The sequence below is a fragment of the Pelodiscus sinensis genome, chromosome 1, assembly GCF_049634645.1.
Source record: "Pelodiscus sinensis isolate JC-2024 chromosome 1, ASM4963464v1, whole genome shotgun sequence".
In the NCBI taxonomy this organism is placed as follows: domain Eukaryota; kingdom Metazoa; phylum Chordata; order Testudines; family Trionychidae; genus Pelodiscus; species Pelodiscus sinensis.
The window spans coordinates 202,816,409-202,835,656 of record NC_134711.1 but is presented as its reverse complement, the minus strand read 5'-3'; the positions used below and the strand labels follow the sequence as shown (position 1 = coordinate 202,835,656).

Genomic DNA, 19,248 nt, shown 5'->3' with positions numbered 1-19,248 from the left:
TTTTTTTTTTTTTTTTTTTTTGGAAAAGGCTTTTACAACATTTGGCTCCTCTACACTGGGCCAAATGTCAGGGAAAAAAACCTTTTTGGAACATCTCTTCTTTCTCATAAAACGAGGTTTAGAGGGATGCCAAAAAAATTCAGAAGAGCAGATACGTTCGCTGGACATGGCAGAGTTGTCTTTAGTATAGACATAACCTGAGATTGAAGAGCAGAAAAACAGTGTTGTTAGTAGCATGGAGAGGCTATGATTCTGGTGCTGATGTTACAGAAAAGTGGCTACTGTGCAACTGGAAAACATAAAGTAAAAATTCTTACTGCAAATCCAATATCTCTGATGCTTTTGCAAGTCCTAGTGGTTACATGCTAACTGGCCTATATTTGGCCCATAGGACATATGTAAACTGCCAGATAAGTATTTCTAGGAGTAACATATACTACTAGATTAGTATTCCCAGAAGTAAGGCACTCTAGAAGTCTATACCATAGGGCTGTGAGGAACATTACCAGTGTTAAAGCCCTGGGGCAAAACAAAATGTAAGTCACTTTGACAAATTGCTTTGAAGGTCTGCTTAATCACCAGAGAGCTGAGACTTTCCTTAGTAGTTAGCACAGTTGTCTTGCACAAGGATTTTTGTATATTTGTGGATATGATTTATGTAGACATACAGACAGGATATGAAGCTTTATAATTTTCTGTAGTTGTATTCCAGTCTCTTTCAGGAGAGCTAACAGGAATATTAATAATAAATAATAACTGTGAAACCTTTTTCTGCACAGGGAAGCAGAACTGTCAAAGGACCCATTTTATAGTGCTTTTTTAGTGAAGAACTGTACTCCTAACACCTTCTGAGTGGCCAACCTGTACTTGGAGTGCAGGCATGGTTAGGGAGGTGTTGCAGTATGGTGGCTACCTATCTACTCCAAGCAAAAGGACAGAGTGTGTGAAAATGGATAGTGTGTGAAAATGGATGAGGAGTGTGTTGCAATATTAGTACCACCCAACACTTCTCTTAGCACAGCAGAAGAGGGAAGGAGAAGGCTGGAGAATTGGCCTTTCACAAAAGCACATTAGCAGATTAATATCCACCTTGAGCAAGTATTTGTCAAGCATGCTGCTCCCGAGGAGGTGTAGCTACTTACCATTCCTTACACAGGAAAGATTAGGAAATGACAGTCTAAATTTTGTTGAGAGAATAAACGGAGGCTTTTTGAGATTTCTTTTTTAAGCATGTGGCTCTCATGCCATTTATAACAGTTATTCCACTGAGTGAACAAACTCTGCAATATGGAATGGGAGAGCACCTTGAACTGACAAGTTAGCTTAAGGAAGACAAAGAATCATCACAAGCATTTTAAGGTTGTTCCAAGAAGGACATAACTATTAAGTGAGGTCATTGAGTGTGAATTGCAAGACAAAATAGGGACCCATTTCATTACTTTAGCTATGAAAGGGAAAGGAAAGGCATCAGATGCAGGAATGACTTCAAGTCTAAATACCCAAAACATATTAGTCATAAAAACACAGAAACTAGTAACCTAAACTTCATGGCACAAATAAAGCAATGGGCAGGGTATTATGTGAACTGAATACTCTAGAAAGAAATTTCTCTAATAGATAGATATAGGTAAGGGAGTACAAGGAAACAACAAAACAGTACTAGTTGTCATGATAAACTGTGGTCTTCGCATACCAGCAACCTGACAAATCTCATTTTTTTGTAGGCATCATAGCAAAGGAGAATAAGGAGGAATGTAAAGGAAAACAACAAAGTGACTTTGTGGCTGTTGATGAGAGCTCCTTCCAAGTGTGAGGGACAATTTTGGGAAAAAGCATATCGATCACTATAAAAATATAGCAAGAGGGTTATGGAGGCTGGAAACCAATTTCTCAGTACTGAATGAGAGATGCTAGGTAGGATGAAGATAGGCCATGAAGGGCTTTGAAAGTGAAGACAAGTAGTGTGTATTTGAGGTAAAGAGGGGAGTGTCTTTAGTCAAAATGATGGACAAAGCAAATATCCCTGCTGCAGAATTCAGAATAGATATCAATGGGAGATTACATTTAACAAGGCCAGAGAGAAGGTTGTTGCAGTAATCAAGATGCAATAGGTCATTAATTAATTTATTTTAGTGAAGAATTAAACTAAAACATTATCTTTGTTCATCACAATACCATGCTATGAAAGAAGGAAATAAATAACAAAAGTAATTTTGTTATAGCTTCTTTCATACCTAAGTTGGGGATTCATGTAAGTAGAGTAGGTAACCTCCTTGCTTTTTCTGAAGCTTTGCTGTTGATGCATAGATATGTTCAGCACAAATCTATTACAGTGTGGGCTTTCCAGGTAGCTAGCCAAAAACCAACCATCATATAGAAGTTGACTGTAGCTTTCTTGAGTCTCTTCGTCTTGAGTCTCTTTTCTAAGTATCCCAGAAAAGCTCTGTAGTCTTGCCAGACCCAAAAAGAATATGCAAGGGTCAGACAGAGCATTACCTTGTTGCTGACATACTTAAGAACTCTAACTCTTTAGTTCTAACCAAGATGGAAATTTCATGAATTTATGCTGTTTAAAGAAATAAAATAAAGTTGAAATATTTACCGCTAGCTGATCTACCCAAGGTTCTTCTGTTATAATGCTACTATTAACATGATAGCTAACTGCTGAATAGAAACTGAATAAAATTCAGGGTTTTGGTGTGCTTTAATTAATTTACTACATTTCCATATCTGGCTACATTGAGATTTTAAAATATTGTAGTTTCCCCTATCATTTGTAATAGACAATTTTAAAGAATTTATTTTCTGCTTCTTGATATTTTCTCAGTTCTATGCCATCTCTAGGCTGATGAGAAATGGAGGCAAACTACTCATGTTGGGAACTGCATGGAGCATGGATACAGGCATTCTGTTCATTTTGCTGTGGATGCTCACAGTGAAAAATTATTTTTGTGAAGTCATAATTTTATGAGGTACTCAGATGCCTCAAAGATGGGTGGTGTGTGGCTTTCATGGATAGATAAATAGGTACCTTTCTGTTACACACCTAAACTATTATAGGAATACACATCATTTTTCAAGGAGGAACTTGAGGGTATATTGACATCATATCAAACATTGTTTGTCATTTTATTGCCAGAATGCTTCATCTTTGAATGGTAGAAATATGGATTCAAATTTTCCCTTTTAATACATGGATTATTAAGCAGTATCACCAACACATGTTTTTTCCTGCCAGGCATTATTGAGTGTGCAGTTTCTATTGCAAACTGTAGACTAAAAGCTCGGTTTCAGCAACATTCACTTTGTAGTTTGAAGTCATATTTCTTTGTTGTTAAGAGGTAAGGACATGAAAAGAGACAGCAGCAATCTTAAACTTGCATCAAAGCTGCCAACTTTCTTAATTGAATTTGAGTCTCCATTATTGCAGGAAAGAGGCCTAGCTGTTGGATTAAAGCAGAATATCCCAGTCTCTCTTGTTGAAGATGTTCCACTTTGTAACAAATAATTAAATAATCATTGGCTTAGAGACTTGAATTTAGAGAGTTCTCTAACCATTGAATTATTCTTCCTCCGAGCCAAAGACTTGTGAATTATATATACTCATTGGCACACTTTCAGCTGGAGTGAGTGAGAGCAAGCCACATCAGAATATCCCAGTATACTCCAAATCAGATAAAGGGAATGTTGGAGAGAATTGAACCTGGGTCTCCCCATTAGTATTCTAAGACTGTGGTCCATCAAGTCCCAGTACAGAGCATCCCTACTGTCCCAGTATACGTCCGTTCTGAACTAAAGTTATTGACGCTTGTAGGAACTGATGTGTTATAAGTCTTCCCATTGCCTGCTTTTAAGTTGTGCAAGAAAAACCATAAAGCAATTTGTGCAAATGGAAGTTAGCCGTAGGAAAAAAATTCCCACTTCAAGTTGTTTTGCTATAAGTCCACGTGTTTTGGAATGTGTTCTGGATAACAGCAAGGATGGCTGATACCTCAATTGTTCACTTGTTTTCATAAGAAGAAGATGCTCTGTGCAGTCTGCTGTCTCCTGTACAATGGAATTCACAACTGAGGGAGGCTATGAAAAATTGGAGTGGAGGATTTGCCACATACCTTTCACACCAGGCTACAGCTTCCCCATATTTATCCATCATGAAACTGGGATCAAACACTAATTCATGACCATGCAGAAAAGTGTCTAACTTTCAAAGTCTGTATGGTAGAGAAATGATGCTCAGAGAATTCTCAAGCACATAAGGGCTGGTGTGCCAGTTATTTCAAAACTGCTACTAAGGATGTTAAGGACTAGTCAATTATCTGATAAGCAAATGCTTATTGGCTAGTCAGTCAACTAATCAACTAGTCAATCCCCTCCCCCCCTTTTCTGCCTCTATTAGATAGAGACAGCAAAGGGTGGGGGAAGAGAGGAAACTTCAAAGCGGTAGCGCTGCACTACTGATCCCTGGCTCAGCACCAGGCAGAGCCCAGAGTCAGCTGGGGATTCCTCAGTTAATACTGGGCTCTGTGCGGCATGTCCGCAGACCCCAGGATCAGCTTGGGAGTCCCCAGCTGACTCCCAAGCTCTGGGGAAATGCCGTGCAGGACCCACAGTCAGCTGGGGAGTCCTGAGTTGATCCCAGGTTCCGTTGAAATGTCATGTGGAGCCTGGGATCCATGTGGCATTTCAAATCGGCAGCACAACATGGACCCCGGGCTCTTGGAGGCGCTTCCACTTTGAAATGCACAAGAGCCCCCTGGGGACTCTTGTACATTTCAAAGCTGGTCCGCATGCAGACTGGAGTCAACGGGACTTCCTGGGCTCCATGCAGAGTTTCACATTCCTCCTTTGAAATGTACAAGAGCCCCAGCGACTACTCAACTAATAACTTAACCACTAATTAACATCCTTATATGCTACTATAGTTTATTTTCAAAAAATTATGCTGTCTTCTGCTTCTGAATAATATTTGCTGCCTTTAATAGAATGGTCAAGTGCCCAAGAGTATCCAAAACTCTTGCTTTCTATTATCACATTTAAGGTACACTAAATAGAGCAGGCATGGATCCAGTAATCAATGTAAGCAGTGTGGAAAATATGGCATGTGTGCATAACAAGTATCCTTTACTTCATATACTATGCTGACATCATCATCTGATACAATGAATCAAAGAATGAGAGAATAAGTGCTGAGTCAGGCATCAGGCTGTTTTGTAATTCCCTGAGTAGGCTGCCATAATACTTTAAAATAGCTATATACATTATAAAGCTCAATGTATGTCCCAATTTATTTTTTGAATGAATGATTTCTCTTCTTTTTAATAAGCAGATTATTTGCTCAACATCTGATACAGGTGCCATCTTTAGATATGTGTGATAAAATAAGCATTTGTATAGTGTCTAGCCCTCAGATCCTTTTCTGGGAATACTGGGTTCTATTAGAAGTAATTATTGTTTTAACCCTCCTTCTCAAAAAAAAAAAAAAAAAAGAAGTTGCAAATAAATGAAAAAGTGTCAAGAAAGTCCATCCAAGAAAGAGGGCAATAATATGGGTCAGTTCCAGCCACAAATGTGGTGATAAAATTGTGCTAAACCAGCCCCACAAAAGTTACCAAACCAACTCTGCTGAATTCCTATTTGAACATTGAACAGTCAAACTGGTTGTGCATTTCTACTTGGACCATTGTCACAGAATCATATAATCACAGAATACTAGAACTGGAAGTGACCTCAAGAAGTCAGCAAGTCCAGTCCCCTGTCCACACAGCAGGATCAAGCACTGTCTAGATTATTCGTGTTAGATGGCTATCCAATCTGCTCTTAAATATCTCCAGTGATGGAGATTCCACAACCTCCCTGGGCAATTTATTCCAGTGTTTAACCACCCTGACAGTTAGGAAGTGTTTCCTAATGTTCAACCTAAACCGCTCTTCCTGCAATTTAAGCTCATTGCTTCTTGTCCTATCATCAGAGGCCAAGAAGAATAATTTTTCTCCTTCCTCCTTATAACAACCTTTTAGATACTTGAAAACTGCTATCATGTAGGTCTTGGTCTTCTCTTTCCTAAATAAATCAAATCCAATTCTTTCAGTCTTCCCTCATTGGTCATTTTTTTCTAGATCTTTAATCATTTTTTTTTGTTCTTCTCTGGACCTTCTCCGGACCTTCTCCAGTTTCTCCAGATCTTTCTTGAAACGTGTGTCTAGAACTGAATACAATACACCGAGTCGCAATCAATGCAGAGTAGAGCAAAAAAATCACTTCTCATGTCTTGCTCACAACACTCCTGTTAATGCATCCCAGAATCATGTTTGCCTTTTTTTGCAACGGTGTCACAATGTTGACTCATATGTAGCTTGTGGTCCACTATGACACGTAGATCCCTTTCTGCAGTACTCCTTTCTAGACGGTCGCTTCCCATTCTGTAGGTGTGAAACTGATTGTTCCTTCCTAAGTGGAGTACTTTGCATTTGTCCTTATTAAACTTCATCCTGTATATCTCAGACCATTTATCCAGTTTGTCCAGATCATTTTTAATTATGACCCTGTCCTCCAAAGCACTTGCAACCCTCCCAGATTGGTATCATCTGCAAACTTAATAAGCATGCTTTCTATGCCAATTTCTAAATTGTTGATGAAGATATTGAACAGAATCAGTCTCCAAAACTGACCTCTGTGCAATCCTATGCCCTTCCAGCATGACCGTGAACCATTAATAACTATTCTCTGAGAACAGTTATCCAGCCAGTTATGTACTCACCTTACAGTAGCCCCATTTAGGTTGTATTTCTCTAGTTTGTTGACAAGAAGGTTAAGCAAGATGTATCAAATGCTTTACTAAGGTAAAGTGTTTGATACTGTGTATACTCTGTCCACTGCTTCCCCCATATCCACAAGATTTACTATTCCATCAAAGAACGCTATCACATTGGTTTGACATGATTTGTTCTTTACACCTTATTATCTTCCAGGTGTTTGCAGATGAATTCCTTAATTATTTACTCCATTATCTTTCCTGGCACAGAAGTTAAACTGACTAAGTTATAGTTTCCTGGGTTGTTCTTATTTTTCTTTTTGTAGATGGACACTATATTTGCCCTTTTCCAGTCTTCTGGAATCTCTCCTGATTTCCATGACTTTCCAAAGATGACAGATAAAGGTTCAGTTACCTCCTCTATCAGCTCCTTGAGTATTTTAGGAAGTATTTCATCCAGCCCTAGTGACTTGAAGTTGTCTAACTTTTCTAAGTAATCTTTAACTTAGTCTTTTCCTATTTTAATTTCTACCCCATTTCCACTAGCTTTCACTATTAGGTATCTAGTCACTATCAGTCTTCTTGACAAAAACTTAAACAAAAAAATAGTTAAGCATCTCTGCCATTTCTAAGTTTCCTGTTATTGTTTCTCCCTCTTCACTGAGTAATGGGCCTACCCTGTCCTTGGTTTTCCTCTTGCTTCTGATATATTTATAGAATGTTTTCTTGTTGCCCTTTATGTCTCTAGCTAGATTGAGCTTGTATTTTGCCTTCATGTTTCTGATTGTGCCCCTACATACTTGTGTTATTTGCTTACAGTAATCTATTGTAATTTGACGTAGATTCTACTTTTTAGATTACTCTTTTTTGATTTTTTTAGATAATGTACGATCTCCTGGTTGATCCAAGATGATCTCTTGCCATACTTTCTATATTTCCTACACAGTGGAATAGTTTGCTTTTGGGCCCTTAGTGATATCTACTTGCAATCCAGACTCCTTAACCCACGCTCCCAGAGCCCTGTAGTCACGCTTGATATGCTCAGCATCACACTTTGCAGTATCATTTGTGCCCACATGGATGAGTAGGATAGGATAGTAGTCAGAGGGCCGGAAAATCTTTGACAATCCCTTTGTAAGGTCTCAGATATGGCAGGCAGCATATCTCCCGAACTGTCATGTTAGGGAGACAGATGGGTGCCTCCGTCCTCCTCAGAAGAGACTCTTCTACTACTACTATCTTACATTTCCTCCTCGCAATGGTGGCTGCAGACCTGCCAGAAGTGGGGGTATATGGCTTCTCCTCTTCTGCCTTAGGGGATGATTCCTTATTTCCCATATGTGGAGCAGCACAATGGTTCTCCAGAGTAATGATGGGAAAGTTGGGAGCAGGGGTGACACACTGCCTGCCTCACTATTAGGTATCCAGTCACTATCGGTCTTCTTGATGTCAACTTAAACAAAAAAATCTTTGAGCACCTCTGCCATTTCCAAGTTTCCTGTTATTGTTTCTCCCTCTTCACTGAGCAATGGGCTATCTCCTCCTCCACCTGTAGTATGCCAGCAATCTTATGTAGGTAGATAGCTTCCTCAGCTTTAAATGTTTCCACATGAATCTTACCACTTTTACTGCTTTACCATAAGCTCCTTCTTATTGCTCTGTAAAGTTCTCTTTTTTTTCACTGCTAAACATGGACGGATAAGAATGACTTGAAAACACCCAAAGACTTAGGAATCTAAAACTTTGTAGAGTAGAACCTTAGATTTACGAACTTCAGAGTTAAGCACTGGTAAGTCGATCACATGCTCACTTAGAACTAGAAGTACAAAATCAGGCAACAGCAAATACATTTTTAAAGAAAGCAAATACATTAAAGTACTGGGTTACAAGCAAACTACTAAAAATAGAAGGAAAGCAGCATTTTTCTTCTGCACAGAAAAGTTTCAAAGCGGCATGAAGTCAATTTTTGTTTGTAAACTTTTCACAGAACAACCATAATATTTTGTTCAGAGTTATGAACTTTTCAGATGGGGGGAAGGAGTTCTGACATTTTAAATGCTGTCAATGTTCTCCATTTGTTCCAGGACACTAATGCTGTAGATCACAAAAATTAATTGCTCCTGTTTTTGAGATCATGATGGTTCAGCTTTCTTGTTATTTTTAATTGTACGTTAAGAAGGGTTATGCCACTTGGAAATAATTATTTTCCTGGAAAATCAAAAGTACTAATTTAGTAGCAAAGGGGTTTTTACAGCACTTCCATGAAGACTGACTGTGTGCTGCTTAGGGACTTCTAAAAAGCTGCTATATGAAATTTCATGTTGACAAGCAACATTGTTATAGAATGTATTTTATTTAGGACTTCTGGATGTGCTGTCTGCCTTGCAAATGCATCATTCTGTAATAAGTGCTCTAGATCAAGACTAAGCTGCTTCCTGTAGAATTTTTATGCCAACAGGGAGTAATTGACAATCCTGCAACTTTTCTGTTATGACTTTTCATATCGGATTCTTCTGGCATTTGAGACACACATTGACATTAAATAAATTGTTAATTAAAAAAACCCAAGAAAACAATAAAGTCCTACTGTAAGTCCTACTTTAATTCTAATCCCACTGAAGTTAAAGAAAATTCCAACAGATTCAGTGAGCTCTGGCAAAGGCTTGAGAGAATGCAACTAATATGGGGAATGAGGGTGTGTCATTCTTGACACCAGTCTCACCACAAAACTCATCTCTGTTTTTTATCTATTTGGTAGAACTATTCAAAAATGATTATCCCTATGGAAAATGTCAATGAAAACCAACAAAAATCTGTTTAGTATAGATTTCCCATGTAAAAATATAGGCAGAAATTTGAATATATTCATATTTTGGCCCAAAACTGAAATATTTTTCATTTCAGGCGATGCCAAATTTCAAAATCTTCTATTTAAAGGATACTTTAAAAATATTTAATCTAGAGCTTAATTTTCTCTTGAAAAATAGATTTGATGAAAATATTTTGGCCAGTTCTGCAATTCTATTCAGCTTCTTTTTACTGTTGTGATTCCCTAGTCAAGTCATGCTTGTTATCAGTGGCTAAAAATTATTACATTTGGAGAAAATCCCTAAAGCTGAGACATCTCCAAAAGCCTGAAGTTAGCCAGATGTATGGCCTCCAAGTAATCCTGGTTCTGGGTTTGCCAGTGTTTTTTTGTAGTCACTGATTACATTCTTTCTAACAGTATATAAATTAAGAATATTTCTGCATTACTATATTGGGAGAAACATGGCTTACTTTCACAATTACCATTCTGGGCTTCCTGATGGTGGCAAGCATCCTCCTCAGAAGAGTTGTTGTTTTTTGAGACTCTGGCAGCAAAAGTATCCTTTGGGAGAAATTGGAAAAAATTTATTAACCTTCTTTTGTAACAACCAGCAAGCAGGGAGAGGGGCAATTTTTATTTTCAAAACTTAAACAAAGTGTTATTTTCATGATTGGGACAACATTTCAGATTAGCATAGATTATCTTTGTGATACTTTCTAACCCTTTGGTTCTGTTATTCTATGCAAATAGTCATTCCTCAGAATAATATTTCCTTTCAGAATATGAGCTGCCAACAGTAGTAGGCCTCAGAGATGCCTTATTGTGATTGCATTTAAATTATTCATTTAAAGCTTTTTCATGGCCACAAAGGCTTTTTGCTTTGTGGACTCTTGAGCAGTTAGTCTTCTAAAATTTGTTGTGGATTTTTTTTTTTTTAATTTTCATAAAACCCCAAAGATCACAAATTAATTAGGAGTTCCACATCAAAACAAAACTGAGACCTTTTGAAAAATTTCATGCAAAAATGAGACCGAGACCATCTTCAAACTACATCATAACCGGGGCCCTAGGTTCAAGTTCTCCATAGCTTCAAGTTCTCCTACTCCAGATCAGGCAGAACAGAACCCTGAAGCTGTATCTCTCACATGCTTGGTGAGTGCCATAACTAGAGGGCAATAGGTTATGCTGGGGAAGGTATGTGCCTGTTTCTCTCTTATTCTCTCTTTCTTTCTCTCTCATTTTGAGCAGAAATTCTATACTCAACCTGAAAAATGTCCCTGACTACCATTTTGTCAAAACTAATGTTGTAGAGAACTGCCCCCTCAATCATTGGCAGCTCCAAAAACATTAAGAAACACAGTAGGTACACGAAGCACCAAATTCACAAATTGTGAAAAATTTCAGTGAATCAAAAAACTCCATTTCAGGCTGAATGGAACATGTAGTCCAAACCAAAACAAAATGCTTTACCTTTTAAAAATGGATATTCATAAGATATTTGCAGATCTAGCACTAGAACCCCTTTACAAATATTGCATGATTCAGTTCTGAATATATATTATTTACTTTTTCTTCACAGCCTTATGGTCATAAGAAAAATGTACTTGGATCTATTTCATAGCCAGAATTTATTTGGTGATCTTGCAGTGCATAGTAAAATCCTATAGTTCTTTGGACAGAATTTATTAGGCTCACACAGAGCGAAGGGTTGACTCTCACTGGTACCCTGGAGGCTGAAGATATCAGCTTCAGGATTTCCTGCAGCATCAGTTAGTGCAGTGACTGAGAAAAGGGATTTAGGTTTCAGAAATGTTTGACTCAGGCCTGCTGTGATATGTGGCACAGTGCTTCAGATGTATCTGTTCTGGTTCACCTCTGGATAATTAGCCTTCATTTATAGCTTTAAAAAAAAATCTAAATACCAAATTTCAGGTGTTAGAAAACTACAGCTGTGGCTGAGGGTTAGCATTAGGCTGAATCTCATTCACAGAAATCCAGACAGCTTTATCATTTAATTCCTCACCCTGCTAAGTTAATCTGACCTCTTTTCTGTCTTCTATAGTTTCTCTTTCTAAGGCTATTGGTGACTTCTGGTGATTAATGATAATTGGCCTTCCGTCACCTGAGGATGCAAATCCAGTCGAATTGGTTCTGAGCAAGTGAATGAATTAATATGTGATATGTGTATAAGTTTCTTAGATGACACAAAAATGTAACTGTCAAGGCACATTTTCCTGCTTTCTCATCTCTAATAAAGTCATAATCATAGCTGTTGCAGGTTTGATGCTCTTAGTTCCCAAATGTCTTGAAAAGTAAAACTGTACTATACAAGAATTGACAGTGACATTTTCAATGAGGTTCTGCAGTTTTTATCTAAGAAATCCTGCCCTTCAATATGCTATTCTACATCTTTACCATTCCTTATCTGTTTTTCCCACCTGCTTTTAGACAATAATGACATTTAGGGTAACATTTTCAAAAGCACCCAAGTGTTTGACTTGGAAGTCCAAATCCCACTTTCAGAAGTGACTGTGTCATTTAGGGACTTAAGCCTCACTGAAAGTCTGTGTCATTAAGGTGTCACTTCTGAAAGTGGGACACAGACTTCTAAAACATTTAGGCACTTTTGAAATATAACTCTTGAGGTCCAATGTAAAATGCTATTGATTTCAATAGGAACAAGGACAGGGCCTTTATATCATTAAAGTGCCCCTCCTCAGGGCCAGATCTTCCCCTTGAGCAGAGAAACCTCTGTATAAATGCCATGAGGAGCATTATACAGTTGAGTGTTGTTGAACAGGTATGAGATTTGGTCTTCATCCTATTTGTAAAAATAGCAGAGGATGGTCCTAAGATTCGTCAGATCCATATCAGTTCATCTTCTCATAGGTTCCTTTTACAGTTATTGAAAAGATGACCAGCCTCTTTTTATTAACTCTTTAGTGTTATAGAGGTAAATAATTTGAATCATTAATGAGAATGATCCAATGAAAGCAATTTCTGTTTTGTTTTGTTTTGTTTTGTTCTGGAAGTAGTTAAAATAAACAGAAAAGTGTTATCTTTGCAGAAAACAAACTAAAAGAAAAAAAGCCATTATTTTGTCAATTCAGTAAAAGGAGCAAATTCTTTGCTGACACAAACTGACTTCCATGGAATTTGACCCAGTGAATAATTTGGTCAAAAGGTTTGAGTAAGTATGTTGATCCATGTAGTGCATTTTCACTCTGTGGACAAAATCGCCTTATAGTGGTATTGAGGTATCAGAGCTAAACCTAAACAAAAATGAAAAAAATCTTCCTCATATTCCTCTACAGTGATTTCAGCTCAGCCCAGCATGTTATCAAGATTTGAACTACAGTGACACATCTGTGTACAGTTTCTGTTTATGATTTAATTACTAAAAAATTATTTCAACAAAATCTTAAAAATGAAGCTTTTTAATATTCTTACAGAGGGTGTTTTTTTTTGTGTGTGTGTGTGTGCTTTTAGGGAGCAGCGTTTAAGAGCTGGAAGATGAAAGCTCCTATTCCACACTTGATCCTCTTGTATGCTACTCTAACTCAGAGCTTGAAGGTTGTGACCAAAAGGGGCTCAGGTAAGTAGATTTTCTCCTTTTTTTTCCCCATGAGGCTTGATGTTGTGGTTACAATTGTGTATGTAAAGCATGTTTGGGACTTGGAAAATATACCGTAAGAAGTTGTTGAATTGCTTTCTGGACATAGTAGTTAATAGGGTTTCAAAATCAGCAGCATGGAACATGGAATATTTTTAACACTGCAAGTTCTATAGCTATCTCGGAACAGTTTTCTGCTACATTTCTTTGAAAAAATGCACCATGTTATGGATTAATTGAAATCATGGACAATCTGGTGACTTATTTTCTAAAGAGAAGTTTGTTATTTTTTTAAAGTTATTCTCAGTTGAAGAGAATGTAATCTGGCTTTTGGGTGTGTTTTTATTTTATTTTATTGGAATATCATTATTACAATTATAATATTAATTTGTATTTGTGGCATTGTTTATTAACTGTAGACCTTCTAGAACTTTTTTTTAAGATATGCTGTTCAGGTGATTTTGAGTTATGTCATGCAATTCTGTAAATCAAGGAACAGAGTCAAGTACATTAAATTTAATACCACTAGAAATAATGAATGATGTGACATAACTTAGTAGAGGCCTACTTATTCGTGGATGGATGGATTATTACACCAAAGCAAATACTGACAATTTTTGCCTCCATTTATACTGCTTAAAACTTGTACACTTGTCATATGACTTTTAAGATGAGTTGAGTCATGGTATGAGCAAGCTATTTGAATATTGATATGTGATAGGAATAAAGGAGCTTCAGTACTTGTCGTGACAGTTGATTTTGACTGTCATCCCTGATAAGATCTTGAATTTCTTCTTAATCTTTTTCTTGAAGTAAAAAAAAATCTTACAATGAAATTTAATGACATTACAATGACACTAATTCATAACACTCCTGCAACAAAGAACCCACAACTATATCAACTGAAAGTCTGATTATTTTTATTAGACTACATTCATCAGGTAACCACTTTTGGTAGTCCTGGAGTGTTTGATGATAGTAATTCTCACTGTAGTGTTCAATATGCTGGACACTAAACCTGTGTTCCTTGTGAACCTCAATCTCTATCTATTCAAGTTAATTTGAAATAAAGGGATGCAGATTTGGTCCCCCGATCTTCTCATGTTTTTCAAAAATAATTTAATATCAGAAAAATATTAAAATGAACAAGTTGTACATTCATATAATTTTGTATTGACCTACTCTGAATGCCCCCCCCAAATTCAAATGGTCAGAAGTGTGTGTCTGTAAGGTCAGGGCATATTTTACAAATAAGTACCAGTGTGACACCAATTAACTTGTTGAAAGCCAGACCATCCCAAAATTTAAAGTTGGCCCAAAAAGTGATTTAATTGATGTTGCATGTCTATCGTGATGTGTAATACTGCCATAAATTATAATACTTTCCAGCCTATTAAAAGAAAACCAGAAAATAGAAAATATTAAATGTGTGCAAATGGTTATGCTAATTTTATGTTAGAAATATAGATGCTGACTCTGCAACATCAACATTTTGACAGTTTGGCATAATCCATTACAGAGATAGGCATCACTTGGAAGGTTCTGAATTTAGTATTTTGACTATTAGTACCCATGTCCATTAAGGTGGAATTGAACTTTATACAATATCGTTTTAAGAATGTACCATTATTTAAGTCACAAAAATGATTTTTAAGTGACATTAAGGAACCAAAGAAATGGCCAACTGTGTGTATATCTGTCTCATTGATTTTCATCACCTCACTTTTGTGTCTAATTTTTTATCATTTTCAATGCAAGAAAAATGGCAATGGTGTTAAATTTTCAGTTATGAAAACCCTTAGTGATTTTTGTTTATCCAAAACAAAACAAAAAATACCTGCAGTTCTTTAGTGAAATCTGACACTGTGAACTCATCTGTACCATATTCATGTGTGATAGGAATAAAAATGTTTCAGTAATAGTTGTAAAGAAAACTATAAATTCATACCTGGTTTAGACAAAAAACTGAAACTACATTTTTATCCTTGGAGAAGAAAGAGGAAATAGAGAAATAAGACCTAAAGGCCAAATGTAAATTATCTTTAAATACTAATTTGACCAAGGATTGGAAATCAGGAGACCTGTCCAGGCTCTGACATTGATTTCTTGTGTAACCATAAGCAAAACTTCCTTAGTTTTCACTTGCTACAGACCTATACCTACCTCATACGTGGCATGAGGCTCCAGGAACTGTTTATGAAGCGCTTTCAGTTCCTCATATGGAAGGTGCAATGTAGATAGAAGGTAATATTTAGGTTGATCTTGACATTTTTATTCATTGTTTAATCATACCATACCAAAGCAACATCTTAGAATGAGAATTTTGTCAGATTAAAGACTGAAGACTGGATTCTGATACAATTGCTCATGATGAGTAGTGCCTTACACAGTGTGTAGCACCACTGACTCCCTTGGTATTTGTTGCAGAGTGAGGAGTTACTCAGGTTGAGCAAAGGTAACAGAAATTGTCCCTTGTATATGGGAGGACTATGATTAAATCCTGCCACCTATATTCAGTAAAAAAAAAAATCTCTTTCATTGCAGTGGGAGTTTTGCCTGAAAATGGGCTGTGGAATTTTTTACTAAGAAAGTAAAATTGTTTTCCTGAGAATAATACAACTTTCTGGGGACTAGTTTCTGGGGACTAGAAACACAGTAAAAGGCTAAAACCAGAAAAACAGAACTTTTTGTTCCATTTGGAAACACCGACTTTTAGTTTTTGAAAAGAAACCTCTGCCTCTTAGTTTATATTTATTTATGTTTTCATTCAAGATAAAATTTGTTTCTATGAAGATCAGAAGTTCAGCTGATTTTATTTATTTCCCTGGGAAATCTTTTGTGTCTCTGGATGGTTAAAGAACATTTTAGGTTTTTTTCAGAGTAGAGTGCTACAATACTCTTTTTTTCATTGCATTAAAAATCAGAAACTGGGGAGAAACAAGAAAACAAAGCACATTATAATGAAGGACATTGGTAATGGTTACTTTAAAATCTGTTGTATGGTGCATCATGGACAGTATTAAAATAAAAATGGAAAGTGATATTTATGCCAGTAAACAGAGGATTGTGAATAATCACCTATCCTAAGAGTACTAATATATTAGTTAGAAAAAAATGAGATTGTTTATGTAAGAGCTCAGGAAGTGCTGCAGATGCTGGAAACAAGAAGTTGTAAATTGTCTTTCTTTGTAATAGCTGACAGAGAAGAAATAAGTAAACCTTTTATATCCAAATTTTAATACCTAATTATTTGTACTTTAGTTGCAGTCTTAAAAGGTAGGTATTCTCATTCGTGAAAACATAATTACTGCAATCTGAGCAGTATCCCTATCTTATCATTCACTAGAATTTTTTGGGAGGGGATAATGTGCAATTACAATACTATTTTGCACTTCAATTTTTACCTGTGAGTTTCATTTGTTATTCCATAGGATCACAGAATTAAAATAAAACTCTTCTATAGTCAGTGGACCAAAACAAATTTTGTCCCCATGTTTTCAAAGTTCAGTCATTGTTCAAATACAGAATGGACACAAAACTAGCTGAGTCTCCTCGACTTTTCTTTTGATGTTGGAAAAAATGTGGGTTTTTTATGCATAAATATAAAGAATATCTGAAAGGCTTTACATATCTTTATGTAAATAGGTACATGAATTTGATTTGCAGAAGGCTTTTAATTTATAAGTGGTTTCAGGTGTGATGCTGATTCCTATGATGGGTGTCTGCAAAAATTTTGACTGGTAGAATTTACCGAACTAAACTATGTGCATGAGAAAAGAAAGGAGAAAATATACAGTCCTAAATGGACTCCCCACTCTCAGCCCTTTTTTTCACTTCCATGGTATATGTTACTTGTTGTACAGTATCACAGCAGACTTCGTAAAAGGGTCATTAGCAATCTCCATGGCTATGTCTAGACTGCAGGCTTCTTTTGGAAGAAGCTTTTCTGGAAGAGATCTTCTGGAAAAACTTCTTTCAAAAGACAATGTCCACACAGCAAAAGCGCATCAAAAAAGTGATCTGCTTTTTTGAAAGATAGCGTCTAAATTGATAGAATGCTATTTCGCATTTAAGTTGTGATTACTATGGACAGAGTGGACACCTGGGCACCTGTGTTTTTTCCTGGAGGCCTCTTCCCTGCCCACACACACCTCTTTCTGAAAGAACTTTTTCAGAAAAAGGCTTCTTCCTCGTAAAAAGAGGTTTACCTCTGTCAGAAAAACCCCTGCATTCTTTCAACTTTCTGCCAAAAGAACTCAATTGCAGTGTGGGCGTAAGTGTAGTTTTTCCAGAAAAACAGCCATTTTTCTGGAAAAAACTCTGCAGTGTAGACGTAATGCATGTCTCACAGGACAGTGAAGATCTTCCTATTACAGAAGTAATGATGTTATACCTATAGTAATCTTCTGACTAACATACCCCTCCTCCCCTCCCAAGAATAGGAGCTAAAGGGAAGTCAGGAAGGTTGGAGTAAAATATTTTAAACTCTGTTTTGTATGTTTTGCATAATCTTATGATTTATACCATCAGCTCAAGCAAGTGATAATTCCCTGATTGATTGCGCATAGGTGAAATGGCAGCATTTGTACTGACAAAGTGCCTGGGGTCTCTGGAAGGATTAAGACTTTATGTAGGGATGCAGGATTCTTTAGCTGTATCACTCAAGGTTTAGTTGTAAAAATCCTACATTAAGACTAATGGAGGACAAAGTGTTTTGGGGTTTTTTTGGGGGCTGGGGGAGGAGGGAGTAAGAAAATAAGACAAAGAGGATAAGAAAGGAAACAAAAAAAAATTGAAAAGAAGCTTGGGTCAAGCTTTATGAGGAATCCAGTGGTAACAAGGGATGAAAATTCCAGGAAGAGGGTGAATTTTGCACCTCCACTGTGTGCTCTGATGATTATGGGATATGTGGCCTATTCTCCGGACATAATAAAGGTGATTTTTTTTACCACTTCTGAGCTGGTTATTTAATATAGAGCTGTGTATAGAACAGAAAAGAGCTAGCAGGAAGTGTGTTGGGTAATATATTTCAACTGCTGTTTAGATCTGTTAATTTTTTTTGACATTTTAATAAAATACTTTTTAGCAGTTCATATAATGCATTTTATTAAATATGTATGGATGACTTTAATCTATCTGTTCAGTCAAGTTGATGTAAGTGCTAAAGCTTATATGAAAAAAATCAAACTTTATTTCTGATTCCCAAGTTTTATTTTTTTTATTAAAAATGTTCATTGCAATGTACCAGTTTTGACAATGTTTTTTGTTAGGAAGTTACCACTCCTCCTCGCTCTATGAAAAGAAGAGTGTCACCCCAGAATTGCTAATAACCTGGTAGTTAGGGTACTCACCTGATTATAGGAACATAAGAAGACCTGTGGGGAGCCAGGCTTCAAGGCTTTGCTCTGGCTAATTCAGAATATGTCTGTGTGTATGTGTGTCCATCCATCCATCTATATATATTGTTTTTATTATATCACCTGGATCTTTCCTTCCTTGCCTTTCAGTTAATTTGTATGTAGACTGCTTGTTTGTTTTTGCAAGAATATTATACTTAAAAGATAAGGAAATATATTTAATAGCACAACATTTTTAGAATCATATGGCTTCAAAATCACATTTCGTATGATATGTTTTGAAAAAGCTTTTGTTACAAATTTTAACATAGTCCTTTCATAATCAGATCAAGTTACATGGTGATCAATAAAAGCCTGTTATATCCCCTTGGCTTCCTTCTCAATTGCTCTTAATTTAAGAAACCAATTAGAAATATAATAGGCTGTGCTATAGCTTTGTTCGTTGTGATATTTAATATCTGTGCTAGTTGAAATGTCCCTCTTGTGTGTCTTCGTGGAGAATATTTCTAAGTTTTGAATCTGAAAAACAAATGTGTTGCTGTATGTATTTGAGGTCTATCCCTTAAAGTTATAGATACATCTGTCTTGACTTCAATACTGATTGGATTTTTTCTCCTTCCTGGTTCTATTCCATAAGGTTTTTTTTATCAGCAGTGCTAAGAAGGTTAAGATTAGTAATATCACAAGTCTCTCCATACAGAAATTATACATTTCCAGC

General features: G+C 36.5%; 1 protein-coding gene across 3 annotated transcripts in view; it reads left to right on the top strand.

Annotated features, from left to right (window-relative positions):
- The window catches only part of IL1RAPL1 (interleukin 1 receptor accessory protein like 1), a 1,160,102-nt gene that overhangs the window by 99,547 nt on the left and 1,041,307 nt on the right, over positions 1-19,248 (top strand). For all 3 annotated transcript variants that reach the window (XM_075913277.1, XM_075913279.1, XM_075913280.1), the window contains exon 2: positions 13,050-13,155. In XM_075913277.1, the coding sequence (XP_075769392.1) occupies positions 13,074-13,155 (82 nt within the window). In that variant the 5' untranslated portion in view covers positions 13,050-13,073. The remainder of the gene's footprint in view (positions 1-13,049; positions 13,156-19,248) is intronic.